This window comes from Bombus bifarius, unplaced genomic scaffold (assembly GCF_011952205.1).
Source record: "Bombus bifarius isolate JDL3187 unplaced genomic scaffold, Bbif_JDL3187 scf7180000007978, whole genome shotgun sequence".
Taxonomy (NCBI): Eukaryota; Metazoa; Arthropoda; class Insecta; order Hymenoptera; family Apidae; genus Bombus; species Bombus bifarius.
The window spans coordinates 2,742,671-2,761,594 of NW_022884363.1; the positions used below are offsets into that span (position 1 = coordinate 2,742,671).

General features: G+C 38.7%; 2 protein-coding genes across 4 annotated transcripts; both read left to right on the top strand.

Moving 5' to 3' along the window:
• The first annotated feature begins 968 nt into the window (after nt 1-968).
• LOC117204531 lies at nt 969-7,415 on the top strand. Its single transcript, XM_033442033.1, has 11 exons — nt 969-1,170; nt 1,290-1,468; nt 1,922-2,388; nt 2,730-2,973; nt 3,248-3,430; nt 5,195-5,453; nt 5,530-5,693; nt 5,886-6,101; nt 6,204-6,475; nt 6,841-6,973; nt 7,082-7,415. Exons 1-11 carry the CDS (start codon nt 972-974, stop codon nt 7,295-7,297), a joined length of 2,532 nt encoding a protein of 843 aa, XP_033297924.1. The 5' UTR covers nt 969-971; the 3' UTR covers nt 7,298-7,415.
• A 144-nt stretch (nt 7,416-7,559) lies between these two features.
• LOC117204362 (protein yellow-like) lies at nt 7,560-18,151 on the top strand. Of its 3 annotated transcripts, XM_033441673.1 has the most exons (7): nt 7,560-8,106; nt 8,759-9,224; nt 10,744-10,967; nt 15,281-15,420; nt 15,678-16,001; nt 16,072-16,321; nt 16,795-18,151. In XM_033441673.1, the coding sequence occupies exons 3-7, from the start codon at nt 10,751-10,753 to the stop codon at nt 17,733-17,735; spliced, it is 1,872 nt and encodes a 623-aa protein (XP_033297564.1). In that variant the 5' UTR covers nt 7,560-8,106; nt 8,759-9,224; nt 10,744-10,750; the 3' UTR covers nt 17,736-18,151. The 3 variants fall into 3 exon arrangements, with proteins under 3 accessions (XP_033297564.1, XP_033297565.1, XP_033297566.1); XM_033441674.1 differs by lacking the exon at nt 8,759-9,224; XM_033441675.1 differs by lacking the exons at nt 7,560-8,106; nt 8,759-9,224; nt 10,744-10,967 and adding an exon at nt 13,217-13,345.
• The last annotated feature ends 773 nt before the right edge of the window (nt 18,152-18,924 follow it).

The following is an 18,924-nucleotide window of genomic DNA, read 5'->3' on the forward strand; positions in this document are numbered from 1 at the left end:
GTCAACGTCACTGACACCGATTCTCCCGAAAAAGATTTGAAAAAACGTTGAGAATCGAATCTCGACACTTTCGGTCGCACGAATCCAAGTCGATGCCATTGGGCTGTTAACAGCTTTTGTTAATGTCTTGTCCGTAACGGTGAAAGTTGCGCGGGAGAAAGAGTCAGGTGACACCAAAAAGAGATTAATTTCATGAGAGAACGAGCAAGAGAAACAGAATTTTCCTGAACAATTTGACACAACGAAATTTTGGATCGGTCTACAGATCGCCTTAAGAATTGATAGTGAGCTAGTGCTACGCGACGTTTCGCTACGTTTTTACAATCTTGTGGTGAGTTTTAACTCTGTTATCGTAGGCTTCTTAACAACTATAATCGTTTTTTCTGCTCTATGAAGAAATAGCGACAGTATGATTCGATTTTAAGTTGCTAAGACTATGCAAAATAGATTAGACAGGTTTTCGTATGCGTAATCCTAATCTCTTTTATTTCTGCACGTGCCTTTCGACGATAGTTCCAAAGATGCGATAAACATCGCGTATTTATGTAACGCAATAAATGTTATCGAAGTTTTAATCTCACATTATTCACAGCTTCCTTTTTAAGTACAATCGTATGACTAGATATTTTCACCTCCGTTGTCATAAAATGGCTCTCTCAGCGCGTTGTTTGAGTATTCATATTTTTTTATGACAAGATACATCTATTTATTCAAGTGTTTTAAGAAAGATAAACATAGGTCGATATTGTAATTACCATCGATTGGAAATTAAGATGCCAGATAATTGAGAGGTATACAGTCTTTCTTAGAAATGGTAAATCACGCTGATGCTTCTAATCATATGCTATTACAGAGAATCTCTCATGAAATGAAACCGAAAAATTGATTTTCCCGATAACATAGCGTGGAATTATTTGCGAATAAATCACTGTCAACGTTTAATCGGCAATGATTTCGTTATTTTTCAGGAGATGAGGCAGCTTTGCACGTGGATCCTGCTGCTTTTGACGATCGTCAATTTGCGGGCTCTTGAAAAATTGAAGATCATCTACTCGTGGAAATCGTTAGATTTTGTATTTCCAAGCGAGCATGCTAGATTGGCGGCTATTAAAAGTGGAAATTTTATACCTGGTTCGCCATTACCCATAGACGTCGATGTTTACAACGGAGGTAATAAAAAAGACGTAATATTTTCTAGTTCAAAATATTTTTCCAGTTAAAATCATCAATCTTACTTGCAAAGAATTTTCCACGATCTTACGAATGATATATTTTGTTATTGTTTCAAGAGTCCAAATCGACGGTGTTCATCGCCATTCCAAGGTTTCAGGATGGCGTACCTCTAACTTTGGGTTATGTCACCGATGAGGTATCGCTCGATGGAAATACCCTAATCGCACCATATCCAAATTGGAGTTACAACGACGCAGGAAACTGCGCTTCGATAATCAGCGTTTACAGAATGCAGGTACGATCGAGATTTCCAATCATACGAAACACTGTTTTCGACATTTAGACATTTGCAACTTGGAAGACTACTATTTTAAATATTTCGTATTGTTACTTTCATACTGTTACTTACATATTTGCACATTCTTCGACGAAGTATGAATAATACCCAAGAAAATGCCTACGTTTACTCATGCATTGCATTTCGTATGTAAACAACGACTGATAAACTTATCAACAACCTATTTTTCTACGTAGTCCACAACTGAAATATGTTGTTCCGTTTTCCTAATGCAATCGTTAAGCCGAATTTACCATTTCCATTGACGCATTCTGATAAACAAGTTATTAAATTATTACCCTCGGCCTCGAATAAAAGGAAATTCCTTACCGAGCAAGAAAATTCTATAAATTCTTGATGTTGCGAAATTTAGTTCAGTCACTAAAAAATACTCAATCATTTGCCATTCAGATAGATGAATGCGATCGACTGTGGGTTCTCGACACCGGAAAGCTAGGGAGCAAACAAGTATGTCCGCCGAAGCTGCACGTGTTTTCCCTGCGTGACAATAAACTGATCATGCTGTACAGATTTCCCGAGCACCAGTACAAAAATGAAGATTCTCTATTCGTCACGGTGGCCGTTGACGTCCGAGACAGAACGAACAACTGCAAGGACACGTTCGCCTATATCGCCGATGTGACAGGATTCGCGTTAATCGTTTACGATTTTCGTAATTCAAGATCCTGGAAGATCAACAACAACCTGTTTTACCCTTATCCGCCATATGGCACATTCAACATCAAAGGTGACACGTTTGACTTGATGGACGGAATCCTTGGCCTCGCATTGGGGCCGATTCACAACGGCGATAGAATTCTTTATTTCCATTCGTTAGCCAGCAGAGTGGAATCCTGGGTATCTACCTCTGTAATCAGGTGAATTCTCTGTGACTGTTAATTTATGATAGTTAACTTATGATTGTTAATATATGATTGTTCCGACATTTCTCGCTGTCTTGACGCGGTTTAAACGAGCTTACGCGTGCAGGGAAAAATATATTCAATCGATCCGGTTGCTGAAGCGAGATTCGAATTTGGAATTCCGGTTGCCGAACGAGTGTAACTTCGATCGAACCAACCAGGCCGTCGATGAATATTTTCTCCCAAACTGCCAAGTCTCGAGTGGCTGTCGTGTACACACGACAGTTACAAAGTTGTTATAAAATTACATAATTACAAAGAGGTACTTTTAAAAACGATTGTTCGTTCGAATCCAGGAATTACACACTTTTCCATGAGAAACCCGAAGCCGCTGCAAGGTCGTTCGTGCCGTTTGAACATGAGAGGTCTTCGCAGTCCGTAGCCGAGGCTATGAATCATGACGGAGTTCTTTTCTATGGACTGTTGTCTGATCTAGCGATTGGATGCTGGAACAGCAAGCATTATCCTCAGTTTGGAGGAAAGAATAACGAGATAATCGTCAGCAACCCGGAGACGTTGCAGTTTCCCTCTGGTTTGAAGGTATAAACAAAGCATCCGGCATGTTTCGTAGTTTTCCTCGTTAGATTATTTCGCATTGTTCGAAGCGTTTATGTAGAATTCGTATAATTATTCCGTCAATGCTTTACAGAAGCATTTAGTAACACGCCAAGAAACGTGTCGTGTCAATGGAACATTGTTCTTTAACGTGTCGAGGAAATTTCCTAGGAAGATCCATTCGCAAAATCCGTTACTAAGTCTAAATCTTCCTGATGACGTAACATGAATTCCAACACTGATCGATGTTCTCTTTTAGATCATCACATCGAAGAAGGGTAAACAAGAACTATGGGTCCTGTCGGTGTCTTTCCAGAGATACATGAGCGGTACTTTACACTCGAACGAAACCAATTTCAGGATCCAAGCTGGTTTCGTGGATGAATTAGTTCGCGGCACCAAATGCGATGTCTCCACCCTAGGAAGACGTTTTCATCGGCAATGAGAGTCGTGGCACCGCGAGCAGTTCTCCAACTATTATCATCGGAGCTTCTGGCCATCATGGCGGTTCTCGACTTTCGCCAATAGACCATTTTTTATGAACGATCGTTTGGAATCGTATTATGCCCAAAACCACTTCCATTCATGGCGTCCTTTCGCTATCAGATCCATGGACGCGTATTCCTCGTGGATCAGAAACGAAAGATTCTGATGTCAATCGCATGATTTTGAAATATTCAGATCAGGATAAATTGTAAAGAAGGATACAAATCCTTACCAACCACAAGGTATTAGTCAGCGGAGAAAAGTCACGATTTTGGAAGGAAGGTTGAGTTTAAATACGAACTTTTGTTGCTGCTCGTGGTGCTGTAGAGGTTTCTGGAGTTTCGAGAGCCTATTTTAAGATAGACAATATGAAATTGAAAAAACGGTAACTCCATGAGTTAGATTTGTAATAGAAATTTGTGTAATCGCGTTAATTGTTAATATAGATTTATTAGGATATGTTATTTATTAATATCGGCTTATTTGATCGCGCAATTGCGAATCACACTCTATGTTTGTACAGGTTTTAGTATTGTAATAAAAAATGTGTATGTGATGTTATACATCGAATGTATTTACCCTACTCCCCTAAATTGGAATTTTTATATAAGGTAAAAGTAACGAGTGCTTCCAACAAACGATTAATAAACAAGTAATAAATATGTCTAGATACTGATATCATATATATTATACACATTAATTAAAGGATGTTTCACAATACCAATAAATACGTACACCACGGAGAACGTCCTATTTGAAACGAAAAGAATAAAAATGAAAGTGGAAAAGAGTATTAACAATTTGACTTCGTGATTTATTGAATTTTATTATGTAACATACAGAAACTGTAACCTAAGCGTTTCTTTCGAATTGAATATGAAATACTCACATATCGTAAGAAATTTTAAAGACGTATTTTCCAATAAACTATTTGGGAAGGAATTTTCCTAGATACTTTACGTAATTACATTTCCAACAGCTATAACAAATTTCCCAATCTTTGATCGTCTATTATGTTTCTGTACCATAATATATTAACCCTGACATTGCGCAATACCGAGCTACAGGACTAATTGTGTTAAAAAAATTGCATTCTTTTATCTACTTTTAACTAATCTTTCTACAGGAAATTATTATTGGAAAACATTTACGTGTAGTCAAATAATTATTTTTATCTAAAGTATTTCTTTCCATGTGATTAAGCCGAAAGCTTTTACGAGTTCTAATTCTTAATCTTTCCTTCTCCGTTTACGTTTATGCTTCAAAGGGTAATTGGCACACTTGATTTTAGATCGTCGTGAGGGATCTGCTATAATTTGAAACTTTTTATTACAATAGAATTGCGACAATTGCGTCAAATTTTTACTAAATACGTATGAAAAACTGTATCAACGGTACAGGACATGTTATCCTATTTCATCAGCTAATCCATTCACTCACCAAGAATTATTGATTATTAAATCATTACCTGTCACTTAATATCTTAAAAAGTGACCAAGTTGCAGGAAACAGGCCTTAAATATAGAACAATACTTATTATCTTATCTGTCTGATATATAGAAGGCCGTTACCACTTGTATTTATTGCCCGAACATTGGTCATAATTTTGCATTTCCTTGTTAGAATCCTTTCACGCATATTGCATTTCCATTGCAACAATTTCGCGCAGGTGCTATTGTCTGTATCTGTATATTCCATTTGTGATTTTTATCTTGTCTGACGAGACAAATTATTCTTCAGAACCATGTTAACGCCATGGTTGTTGGTTGTGTTCCTTGGTATCATCTGTCAAGGCTCAACTTCCTGGATAAGATCTTATAATCCATTTGCGAGGAACTTGGAAAATGCGATGCATGTGGTTTACGAATGGAAATATATTGACTTCGATTTCGGTAGTGAAGAAAGGAGGCAAGCTGCCATTAGTTCTGGAGAATACAATTATACAACAGTCAATCCCATAGACGTGGATCGATGGCGCAGTAAAGTATCAGTTACTATATTATTTCTCCTCGCTGAAAACAGTTAATTAAATGTTCTTCGTACTCTTCATTAAAGATCTAACATTTGTCACGGTGATAAGGGACGAAGGCGTGCCTTCGTCTTTGAACGTCATATCTGATAAACGTGGACCTGGTGGCCCTCTTCTGACACCGTACCCCAATTGGAACTGGACAAGCACTAAAACTTGTTCTAGCATTATAAGCGTTTACAGAGTTTCGGTAATTCAAAATTTCTCTATAATTCCAACAGAACTCTATTTATCTGAACACATCTGGCTAGAAGCCGTATAATAATTTCTCACCGTTAGTAGCAACTCTTCATCCGTATAGGAGGAGTTTGTATTTGGATAAATTCGTTTGATAGAAGATAAATTCGCCATCATATAATATTTACTATTATATTTCTATCAGATCGACAGATGCAACAGACTGTGGGTCTTAGACACCGGTGTTATCGGTGATAATCGCGTGTGTCCCGCCAAGCTCGTTGTCTTCGATCTAACAACCTCTGAGCTGCTGCAACAAGTTGAAATACCAGAGAACATTGCGATAAACTCGACGTCGGGTCAGGGATTATTAATAACTCCAGCGGTTCAAACTTTTAATCCTGATTGCGACAGAACCTACGTGAGTCTTCATCCATGTCTTATCTGTCAGGGTTAAGAGAAATCTTGATCGCACATCTGTAACTCTACTGGAATTAGTGAAATATACTTGTTGATGCTACAGGTGTACATAGCGGATGTAGATGGTTATGGTTTAATCGTTTACGACGGCAGTTCATTTCGCCGACTAACTTCGAACGCGTTCAACTTCGATCCCAGATATATAAATTACACGATCGAGGGGACAAGCTTTCAATTACGAGACGGTATCGTGGGGATGGCTATATCCCCCTTGACGAACAATCTTTATTTCAGTCCTATGTCTTCTCACAATTTGGACCATGCTGACACTTACCAGCTGATGCTGGTTCAGGGCGATCAAGTGCAGTATCGAGTGTAAATATATATTGATAAATAGCGTTCGTTGATATGTTACGCTGTGATTAACACGTGAATGCGTGTCCACGACGTAAGGATGTAGTGCGTTGTCGAGCTAAAAACGTAACGTACTCTATCTTTACGTCTTTATGGCTCTGGTGAATTATCGTTCTGGCGAATGAAACGTTTGAAGATTGAAATACATTCACTCATAAGAATTTATATATATATTTGATTGGTTTGGCGTTATTCGTTAAGATGAGAGTCAGAGTCGTAACTGCTGGGCAATATGGACGGGAAGAGAACCGAGAATTATCGAAACATTTTATCAACTTACAAGTTAAAAATTTCATAAACGTTTATGTTTCATCCATGATGTTCAGGGCCGAAGATATTCTATGGACTCAAGCGAGCGCTAAAGCGGTATCGAGAAGCGGAGCTGTTTTCTTCGGACTCGTGAATGACACGTCGATTGGTTGCTGGAACGAATTTCGTTCGCTTAATAGGGAGAATATCGTGAGTAGTCACGTATAGACATTTTTAATCTTCTCCTTTCGATTATATTGCTCGCTATATTTTTTAAGAAGCAAAATTAGAGAAATTAACGCAATTTTGCAATTGTAGGGGCTAGTCGCTAGGAATAGACGGACACTCCAATTCACCAGCGGTCTCAAAGTGAAGGATTGCCATGGAAAAGAAGAGCTGTGGGCATTGACTAACAGATATCAAAGAATAGCAGCAGGGACCTTAGATTACGATGACGTGAACTTCCGAATTTTGAAAGGAGATGTGGGAAGATTGATAAGGGGCACTTGCTGTCAATTATTCGACGTTCTGTGATCTATTGATAAATCTATTAAAATCCTGTTCTCGATATGAAATAAATATTACTCGAAATTCGGTTATATCGTAGGTCGGGGATAAAATAAAGAAATATATAATATACTTGGTGTGATAATATTGGTATGATATTTTTCGACTTCATTGTCTTAGTTTCAGTGTAGCTTTTAAGAGTTTATTTCTACTGCGAGCGCAAATACAGCGTTTCACATTTACGAACCGAGAAACGAAGTAAGCAAGGAAAAATAAAGGAAAATACAAAGAAGGAGTAAAGGGAGGGAAAAGAAGATAAGGTTTATTGTCTAGAGATAATCGAACCTTAAAGCCTAATTATGCGATCACTCGAACAGAATGATCTGTTCTTTCGACACTTGTTTCTGGATATCTACGTTTTGATCGTCATAGCTTTATTTTTCTTTAATTAAATCGATCAATTTAAAACACTTACGCAATAAAACAGAAACTCTCCTTTCTGTTTGAAAAACCTGTTGCATGTTGAGTAATTCTCCCCGAACTGACCGTAGGGGTTCCTAAGAAATCAATCGCTCTTAAGATAGCAGAAATGACGTAACTTTTTGACGTTTCTTAGACCGAGTTTGGTCTTATGTAAATTATTACAGTACATTGTTAAAGGGGATAAACAAAAATTATAGATTATGGAACACGATAAGTACTATAAATGGCGATGACTCGCGTGGGCTCTAGTCGGCTATATAAGAAACAGGTTTTCTTAATGACTCCATCAGTATGTTCTTTTGTATTTTACTTGATTCTTCGACCAAGAGTTTGTCAATTTGTTACGATAGTTGGTAAGTTGAATCGTCCAAAGGTCACACCAAATCGAATCCGTAAATCGGAAAACAGGAAAAGGCGATGATACTACAGACATTATAAAATTTATAAAATACGCTTTTCGAATCTACGATTATTTATGTTTTTGTGATAAATAAATTTACAGAAACGAGTTATCGAAAAGATAAACGCCAGTAATGTAAGGTAGATCACCCATGAGTTTCACATTCACTCTATTATTCGATAATTAATTAAATTCGTAGCGTCCAGAACGATTGGACGCGAACAAAGTTCTTGAAATTTCTATTCGCGATGGCTCGATAAAATTTCAAGGTGTATGTATTCCAGAAGCTTATCCATCCATATTAACTTTCCCGCACAGTTCAACATTACCTCCTAATTCACTTCGTAATTCAATTAGAATTCAAAAAACAAATGAAAGTAATAGCGAACAGAGAATATTACACAACACGTTTTAGATTAAATTTCATTGATATTATCAAAGATATTTCGATGTTCCCCCCCCCCCATAATTATAATCAGATATAAATAAAGTATGACGTAACGTAAACGTTACAGTAATTATTCGCTGAAGTAACTACCTGCGTTTAACGCGGTTGTTATCGATTAAAAATTTTATTAGATGCATTATTGTGTTTATATAAAAAGAAAACAACGAGCACGAAAAGCGGCGGTTGTAGAAGTAGAAAAACATTACTTTCTGCTTTCTCGGTTCGGCCGAACCGTACGATCCAATTTCAGTCTGTCCATCGGTCCTCGAGTGTCAGTACGCGCGATTAAATAATCTCGGGCGGTTCTGTGCATCGTTCTGTGTACCAATTACATCTGAGAAACTCGAACAATTGTAAGAAGTGGCACCTGAAAAGAAGAAAAACCTACGTCTCGATGTATATTTTCTACCATACCGTTCTCAAGTACCTCGTGAATTTAAAAGAATAAAAAGGCTTGGAAACTTTCGTCCTCATAAATCCGTAATAGCATGTTCTTGTAATTTATTATGATACGATGTTCTGTATTCGATCGAATCAAACAAAATTAGGAAATTTCTAAAGGAAGCGAGGATCTTTCTACACGTTTCTACGATTGTAACTATACAGAGAAGATACATAAACAGGTAAGTCGATGAGAATTAATCATCTGAAAAATAACGTAGTTTCCTAAAAGTATGTAGATATATTTGTTCGTTCTGATATATTCGTCTGGACGATAGTTCACCAGGAAATGTATCCATTGTAGCAATACGTTTAACCGTGTTCTTCCTCTTCGATAGTCGATATTCCGTAATATTCCTGCTCGCTGAGAGAGAGAATTCCTGGATATAGACAGGAAATAGTTGGCGAAACCGAAAGTACATTATCCGGTGAAAAGCAGTGTTTACTCTTAATTCGCGGCATTTGTCTCGCGCCACTTGTCGAACGAGTCATTGGAACGAGATAGGTAGCGTTTCGGATAATGTGGATCATTTGTTTCTGTGGCTTTTCAGTCGGTTCGACCATGAGCTTGACTTTTATACGATCGAGACGAATCGCTAGAGATTCGTGTTTGAATAGCATCAAGTTGGAGGAAGGAGCGTTTCCGCTTCCTTCTGTTATTCTTTAAACGCGAACGATTCGTTCGACACATCTCTCGGTAATATTTTAACGAATACGAGTGAAATTTACAATATGCTGAAGGCAGGATGTGTGCGGTAAAAAGGGAAAGCGTATCGATATTTAATTGCGTCTAATTTACATGCGCAAGCATGCATCTTTCTCTTGATGCACTTGAGTTCCGTGCTGATACTTCGTCTTCCGGCTTGTTCACACGTTTGTTAAGCAAGCGTGTTAAATGTCAATTCGTTGACGCGAAAATATTAACGCGGCATTGGTTCGAATTTCGCGTTATAAATGTAACGAATGCATTCGATGTAAGTACCTTCGTAAGATCAATGTTTATTCATTGCAATATAGCATGTTACATAATATGTACACATAACAAAGCTGTTACAAATTTCACATTAACAAGTTTTAACTCGCGTATATTCTTCTTTTAAGTAGGCAAGTAGCGTGATTCTTGCGACAGCATTTGAGATTAAAGTAAACGGTTTTTAGCGTGGGCTGTGGGGAAACGTGTACTTTTCTTTTTGTGTTTAAATAATTCGCTTTTTTCGGGTTGTATTGTGAAATTGCTGAGTAAACAGCGAATATTTCTCTCGCAGCTGCCGAGAAAGAACCTTAAAAGTTTAATGCACTTCTACAACCAGAAGGTACAAGATAAAAGCCTGACATTTGCCAAAGATATTTTTCAGCGAATACTCGCCGACTTAGCAAAACGTTTTCAATCGATAAATTAAATTGAAACATTGCCGTATTAGAAAATTATAGAAGGATTAGAAAGATATTATTATTCCAACAGCTGAAATTAATACAGAAACTGACTCGTTCAAAAAAGTTATCATCGTACAAATAGTTTTACACAGCAAAACAAGAAAAACTCGTAGTCGAGCGGTCGCAGCTATTACGAAATAGTATGTAGCGCCTTGAATGGCAGCCTATTATATTGCGGTCCACGTTTTTCCACGACGCTTTCTCGATGACCTAATTGCGCCATTTAATTGAGACGTACAGGTGATCTCTCGTCTCCCTTTTTTGCAGACATGCCATGACGAGAAAAAGGAGAAGTATCGAATCGGAAGTTGGAACGCGCGGTTGGTCCAAGAATTCATGGACGTCGACCAACCTCATTAAACAATCCAACAGCTATGCTTACGTCTCTCCGACTCATTCTTTCGGTTACAGCTGGGACACCCCTAATTCCAAGTACTACCATGGCTGTTTCGGTCAAAAGTTACCTAAAGTGCGTGACACATCTGGCACAGGCAAGTTTGAACGTCGGTTTGCGACTACGGCATGAAGCGTTTGTAGTATGAACTTTCTTCTAATTGCGAAACATCGTATGAGATTATATTTAGAAGAACGAAGAAATAGTGATACGTGTTACCAATGATTGTAAAAATAGCAGCGAGCGACGTGGTGTAACAAACGTAGCAGTAACAGTAACGACGAAAATAATAGTATGAGGTTGAGAATATTTAGAATACAAAAATATTCTGACACGTTAGACCGCGGATAAGAAAGGTGTAAAAATGTAGATAACGCGTATGATATGCAAGAATACGTAAAACGGTGGATTCGTGTGAAATCGAAACGTCGATATGGAATATTCCAATGAAAATTTGCAATTCATTTTAATTAAAAAAAAATACTCAAAATATAAGTCGAATAAGACCGCGTGCCATAACGTCGTAAAATTAAACAAAGTTTCGCCGCGTAAGAACAATGCTGGCGTTCGGCCGGTGTGTCCTCGTAAAAATAACTTTGCCTCGTAAAACAAATCACTTTCCGGGAAAACCTATATACACGTGCGATTGTTCGGTCGTTTTTCACTGCTTCGACGTGGCAACGACTATCGCAATTTGTCATTGTGCAATGCGATTTTCCTCGCTTTCGACAATCGAACGACGCGACGTGTATGCCAACCTGCTACGAGACAATGTCGAACATGCTCGAATTATCCGGTCGTTAGGTACTCGAGCGTGGCGAGCTATTAAAATTTGCATTAGAATTTTGAAGTTATCGATCAATTCACAGAAGCAGCGAGCACCCAAGAAGAATCTATCGCATCCATATAAACGCAGTCCCTCAAACGCATACTTTTTCCAAGCGATCGTTAAACAAGTGTGAAATGCTTTTGCCTTGAATGGCTGACAGTCTCCGCGGAATTTCAATCATCCGCACGTTCAATTTATCTCTGTCTCTCCTGTCCCTCTTTCTTCTGCTCCCTCTTCTTCTTTATCCTCTTCTTCTTCTTCTTCTTCTCCTCCTTCTTCATGATTCGTATCTGCTTTGATCGAAGAAACTAAAGAGTTCTCACGAGATTAATGCTGGCGTAACGATGCTCCGATGCATTCGGCCCAACGAATCCCCCGTTTCGTAACTTCGAACGATTGCTTCAAAACTCGTTCGGAATATCGAGCATCGGGGCAAGTAGCGAGTTTGTTGCTGAGCTAGATTGCGAGAAACGTTATGGCAGAGCCAGAATTCATGTTCCTGAAAGTACAGGTACAGTTACTTAATCGATAAACACTTGGCCAACATGATTTACGATACGAAGAAACAATAACAACAATCTCGTTCGTTTAATTAAATCATTCGTCCAGTTAACATACTCATTAATCGTAGCCGTTGTCTATCGTTTCTTATTTTAGTTTAGACTGGAATCGCTTTGGACTGAAATTTTCCAACGATAGAAACACACGATCGGATTGCAGCTACCTCAAAGAACATAGTACGATGTAAAAAACATCGCCATGGGAGAAGCTATCGAACGAAATTGTCTTTCAACTATTCATCAAAGTAGTCATCGACTTATTTGCAATCACCGTCGGTAATAGCTTCCACTATAGTATTAGAACGTGAGCAATTAAGTGCACGCTCAAGTACGCTAAAATGTCACCTATCGTCGCAATTATTGTCTTCGATCGATTTCGCCATAGAGCCCATTTATTTCGACCGTTAATTATCAGTATTTCTCAAACGAAATTTCTGTCGTTTTCTCGTTAACTGTTACGAACAACGTTCCTATATTTACGAGTTGTATTTATCAGATAAATTTCCTACGTGTGAAACGATTTATAACGATAACGATAGACTCGATCTGCAAGCGTTAAGGAAGAATGCAATTAAAACGGGTTAACGAGTTCCGCATGGTGCGTAGCTCGTGTTACCGATCGTTATAACATTTTCGCGCGATATGACATAGTTGCGGGTGTGGGCGGCTCTCTTTTTCTTCGTTTCACGAGCACGGAACGAGCTCTCATGAACTCGCCGCCAATGACCTATACCGCGGTGCCTCCGACGAGAGGGAAAATCTTCTTCGAGAGAAGGGATTCGCCATTCTCTCCTTTCGTAGTACACCTAGACACACTTATGACCCGGATAGTGAATATGGCAGTCGGGTAACATCCACGCTCTCATCCCGAGCGAACATCTTCATTTGACCGTCATCTGTCGCGCGTTGTTCTCGATCCTTCTTGCAAAAGTCCAGCTGCAGTTTCTTGCTTACAGTTTCTACGCTCAACTCGAGTATCAGTCGATAATACATCGATCTTTCCGACTAATTACCGTGGCCAAGGAAGACCGAGAGTCAGTGGGTCACCTTGAAGAACACTCTTCGTACTTCCGAGGAATCTTGCAGGTACTTTGATCGAAAGGATAGAACCCACACTGTGAGTTCAATTATTTCGCAAGCCTTCCTTTGTCTTATTCCATATCGTCGGTTTATAGCGGCGAAGCGTGAAATATCATTGGAATTTATTGGCTATGTCCCGCGCTTCACTTTCGCGGTGATGAGATACGCGTCGTTGGATGCTGGATGAAACTTGTCGCATTGCAAAAAGGTGAATAGTAAAGTTGGAATAATTTTGAATAATAAAATGAACAAATTCTGGGATAAAAAAGTTCTGAATAATTCTGTCAAGAGCAGGTGTATATCTCGTAAGGACCGATAGAGGATGACATTATGCGACGAACATAACTTTTTTGCGTGTGAAGTGACGACATTTCGAAACTAATTTTTGTTTTTCTTTTTTTTCTTTAGTCAAATGCTGTATACTTGTTTTTGCTCCAAATTTGTTTGCGTTAAAACACATTCAACGAGGAGACGACATACTGTGATATTTTACGTGGAGCGAAAAATTGGGTGATTTTCCTTTGTGTCGAAGAAATTGACATTAGAGACAAAAATCGTTTTTCTATTCCATTTTCAGTGGATCGTTTGTCATGATTTTCTTGAGGGAAAGTCTATTCAAGCGGCTCTCGTCACCTTGAAAGTTGCTAAACTGCAAAATCATCTTGGATTTACGAGCGCGTTCGCTTTCCTTTTAAATCCGCCGTCTTCCTGGCCGACGCGAACGTACTCGTGTTAATTGCATGTTATATACTACGGTCTCTCACAACCGGTGATGCAACTCCAACATGCGTATTTTGGTGTACTTAATACCAAGCTCGATTTTCATTCACAAGTCTCTATCACGAACGATCATCATACTCAATGAGATTCTTTTCAATTTCTTCGATTAATTTTTTACATTTCTTAAATATTCTGCTAGCTGTAGTAAATTTGTACAGCAATTATTGTATTATAATCAACGCAGCTTGAGAAAAGATGCTTATCTTATCTTGTTGCTGGATAATACAATACAGTGGCGTAAATATCTTGTTCACAAGTTTTATACTCACACGCATCGTGTATTTAAATGAAACGTTTAAATGAGACAGTAAAGCACGAATGACAAAGTACATAGAACGAAATGGCAAAATGAAATGTCCTGTAAAGTTCTATTTTAATGTAACATTTCAATTTCTTCGAGAGATAGGTTTTTAAAGATTTGATATTTTACTGAAAAACTAAAAGCAAGGCTATAAATTTATCCATTGAGAATAATCGTTTTATTCGAATCTCGCTTGCAGTGACATTATTAGAGTCATAAACCTGGCCAAGAAACTATACCATAGAGAGGTATCGATAGGAAAGTAGCGATAACTGTGGAAGCTTGTCACGATATCGCCAGGTATAGGACACCATTGCAGCCGTAACTCACGTTCTATCCTCCGGTGACTTTCGTAGATCCAATTTGGTTGAAAATACCGTTATGAATTTCTTATCATCGATCGAACTTTTATTCGCTTACCTTTGCTTCGCCAAATGTCAAATAAATGTCTATGGCATTCAAACGAAAAAGTTCAATGTAAACTTTAAGACGATCTCAGTCTTCTTTCTCTCTTTCAGATTTATATTTCTCGAGACCATTTTTTTAAACCAGTATTGTCGTAAAAATAATTCAGAGACTCGTAAATTCCGTTATAATGGTATTGATTAGCGTAAAAAATTGAAATCTCGATCTCACAGCTGTCATCAGAAATAAATTATACCATCGATCTTTCCACGTACTGCTGCCTCCTGTTCGTTTATTATCCAATAGCCATTGCATAACGATTATCAAATTCACGTCGCTCGGGGCAAAACGGTTACGCTCGATCGCGATAACCGGGTCAACGTGAACTTGGTTGAGAAATCGGCTAACGAAGGTCGTAATTCCCTCGCATGTATCGGAATCTCCTTTCTTTTCAGGCATGGCGAACATGATGCCGTGGCTGCTGTCGATGTGCCTGCTCGGTCTCCAGGAGATCGCGATCCAGCCTGCAAGCAACGCGCTTTCACGCGATCTTGGAACCATCAGCCAAAGAAGCGTGCCTTCGGGCTTTCGCTCGGTACGAACACTTTCCCTCTGATGTAATTTAATAACATACAATTACCTCTTGTAAGTGACACTAAAGTAATTCCGAATGAGAGTAATCTAAGTTCATTCTCGAATGGATTTCAGGATAATAACACCGAGTTGATAATTGAAATTTTCCACCCTAATTATTGGTAACTTTAAGAGTAAATTTATGTAACATAGTACTTACTATAGTTGCTACACGGTATAATTTCCACGGATTCTGGTACTAAATATCGAATACTCTAGTCTTTAAGGAACTACAAAACCCTGATATCGAGCCACGATGAACTTCCTGGCCACATAAACTGTGACTCACCAAAACTCGAAGAGAATTCGCTGGAGAGATCGCCCACGACTCCAGAATACAACAATCATCTTTATGGTTCGACGCCGGACTCGAGGGAATATTTCTCGAAATCTTTCGAGAAAAGGCTTCGCTCCAGACTACCGGAAAGAAACCTATTTAGGACGGATCCACATTCGGTGAATCAACTGGAATCTCATGGATTTAATTACGATTCTGGACGAGGGCAAATCGAAGACGATTATGTTGGACCTGCTATGGAATTGGTAAGTTTCACGAAGAATCCAGTCAAATAAATAAACACGTTTCGGCTAAAATTTCCAAATAATTCGACAGGTTTACGCGTGGTCCACGATTGACTATACTTACGACAGCGTGGAGGCTCGAGATTCGGCTATTTACGACGGAGATTTCATCGCGGAGAACAACCTACCGCTGGGACTGGAAATTTGGAGAGACAAGGTTTTCATTACTCTTCCAAAATGGAAAGACGGTATTCCGGTTACACTGGCTACCGTGCCAAAACCTTCCAAGACGAAAAGTCCCAAATTGAGACCTTATCCAGACTGGGGATGGCATCGACCAGGTTAGCGTACTTGAATACATGCAAGATCCGAATAACACAAATATAGTACATGCATATGATAAATTTTCAAATTAATTTTTATTGGAAACAAAGTGTCTTGCGAAGAAATTTTATTCTACATTTTCGACTAACTTGTTTTCACACGTAGAGTGACCTCCTGTCGATTATTTAGTTCCGTCCAGTCCGCTATTACCTATGTATACTTGCTACGCTTCTAAATTCAATTTTCTCGAAAACTAAGCCGAGAATGAACAAATTTTATTCTACGTATTTTTCTTATTTTTCAAAAGGAATCACGCGGTGTCCGCTTTTACATGTTATTCGACCGGATTCTGTATGTGTAATGGCTCACTAGAAAGCATTTACTACAGGGAGAGCTTTGATATCGTATCGCTAAATATCGTTGCTTACAATGCTGTCGAGCAATATATGATTCTTAACGTGAATATTAGCGAACGTTATTTTATTACCAGGTAACTGCGATGGACTGACTTCCGTCTTTAGAGTGCAAGTGGACGAATGCGACCGTTTGTGGGTCCTAGACTCGGGCAAAGTAGATATCGCGAAAGGAGGCAAATCAGCCTGTCCTCCGGCCATCTTCATCTTCGACCTAACGACAGATACCCTTCTCAGAAAATACATTATACCGAGTGACCAAGTAAAGGAAGATTCGTTGTACTCGAACATCGTGGTGGACATCAGAAACGAGAATTGTGATTTGGCGGTAGCTTACGCTTCGGACGTGTTCCGCTATGGATTATTGGTCTACGACTTCTTCAAGGATTCCTCTTTCAGAATCCAGCATCACTTCTTCTATCCTGATCCTTTGGCCGCCAAATACGAACTCCATGGTATAAAATTCCAATGGACGGATGGAATTTTCGGGATAGCTCTGAGTCCAGTGGATATCCACGACGATAGAACCTTGTTCTTCCATCCTATGTCCAGTTTTCGGGAATTCGCCGTTTCGACGTCTATTCTCGCTGATAAAAAGACAGCCGAAGAGAATACGGAACTTTTTATGCCGATTGGTAGACCTAGAGCCAAAGACTACGGTCATTCTTCCGGTTCCGTGATCGATAGAAACGGAGTGATGTTCTTCAATATGGTGACCAGAGACTCTGTTTGGTGTTGGGACACCAGGAAGGAATATATTCCACAAAATCTTGGAGTTATAGGGACTAGTAATTTGTCCTTGGTCTTCCCCAATGACATCAAGGTTGATCATGAATACGATCAGAATATTTGGCTCATTTCGAATAAGTTGGCTATGTACCTTTATGGAAGTATCGATAGTAGCAAGATTAACTATAGAGTGTTCAAGGCTAATGTTAAGCAGGCTATCAAGGACACCGTCTGCGATCCTAATTACGTCGTGCCTGGCTCTGAGCACGGTTACGACGAGATTTGTTGAAGATTCTTCGCGTTTTGTTAAGAGATTTGAGGTATACGTGGTGGGCAAGAATTTGTTAAAAAATTGGAATATTTGTGAATGAAAATATATGTTGGGGATAAGGGTACTGGGGCAGTCGTTCCTGTTATCTCAGGAAGACAAATGTGAATAGACGTTACGCCGCGACATGTTGAGAATAGAGAAAACAACTACCTCGAATTCGTCTTCACTGGAAATAACGGAGAAGCTTTGTATTTTTTAATATTTTAAGCGTGATAAAATCTCTAAGCAAATACATTGGGTGATCACTTTGATCACAATGTTTTAATTCCATTCGTATATGGTATTGAAGATGAGGTAACGAATAAATGTACACACCGAGAGATCGTGCGACCAGGAGAAAGCGTATCGTTAAATAAATGTAGCATTAAAATATTCTTATGAGAAGAAAGATTTTCCCATGTTTCCTCGTTAGATGAAATGTAAACTATAGATACTCATTATCACTTTTGATATAAATCAAGCAAGTTACGGAGAAAGCCAGCATTTAGAGTGGATGAAAATTTTCTCACATACACTGCCAGTTTTTATTCATTGTACGTATGCTACGCTTGCGTGTTTAGAATATAGTTAAGCAATAAAAGTAACTTTGCTAATTAATCACGCGATTACTCTCTTTCTGACTCCTAGCGTTATGCAACCCGCTTCCACGCGAGATTCGACGTTTCTTCGACCTGCAGGCGTCTTTTTTAAACTTTTTTTTATTATTTCGTTAAATGATTGTTCGTATGAAATTAATTGATTCCACTGATCACAGAAATGGTATTAAAATATATTTATGTAATCCATAAATATAAGAGAACACACTAAAAATGTAAATAAACAAACAGACCGAAAATGTAACTAAATAAAACGTTTGAATTCGAATGGGGACAGCATGTAAATAAGTAAATTTAATGGATTATACTGCGTATAATAAATGCATCACTGTCTTAACGTAAACGAATGGAAGCTCAAAAATGACGTACTTATCGCGAAACGCGTCGATGCGAAGAGGAAAGCTCTCGCAAAGAACCGTACACTTGTTAGAACAACCTTGTTAAAAGATAAATGATCTCTCTGGAGGGAACCGTTCCTTCCATTTGCGCTAAGCGTTTCAGAAGGGTTCATATGGTTGCTGTAGGTCACGCGTGTGCGGTTTCAAGTAGCG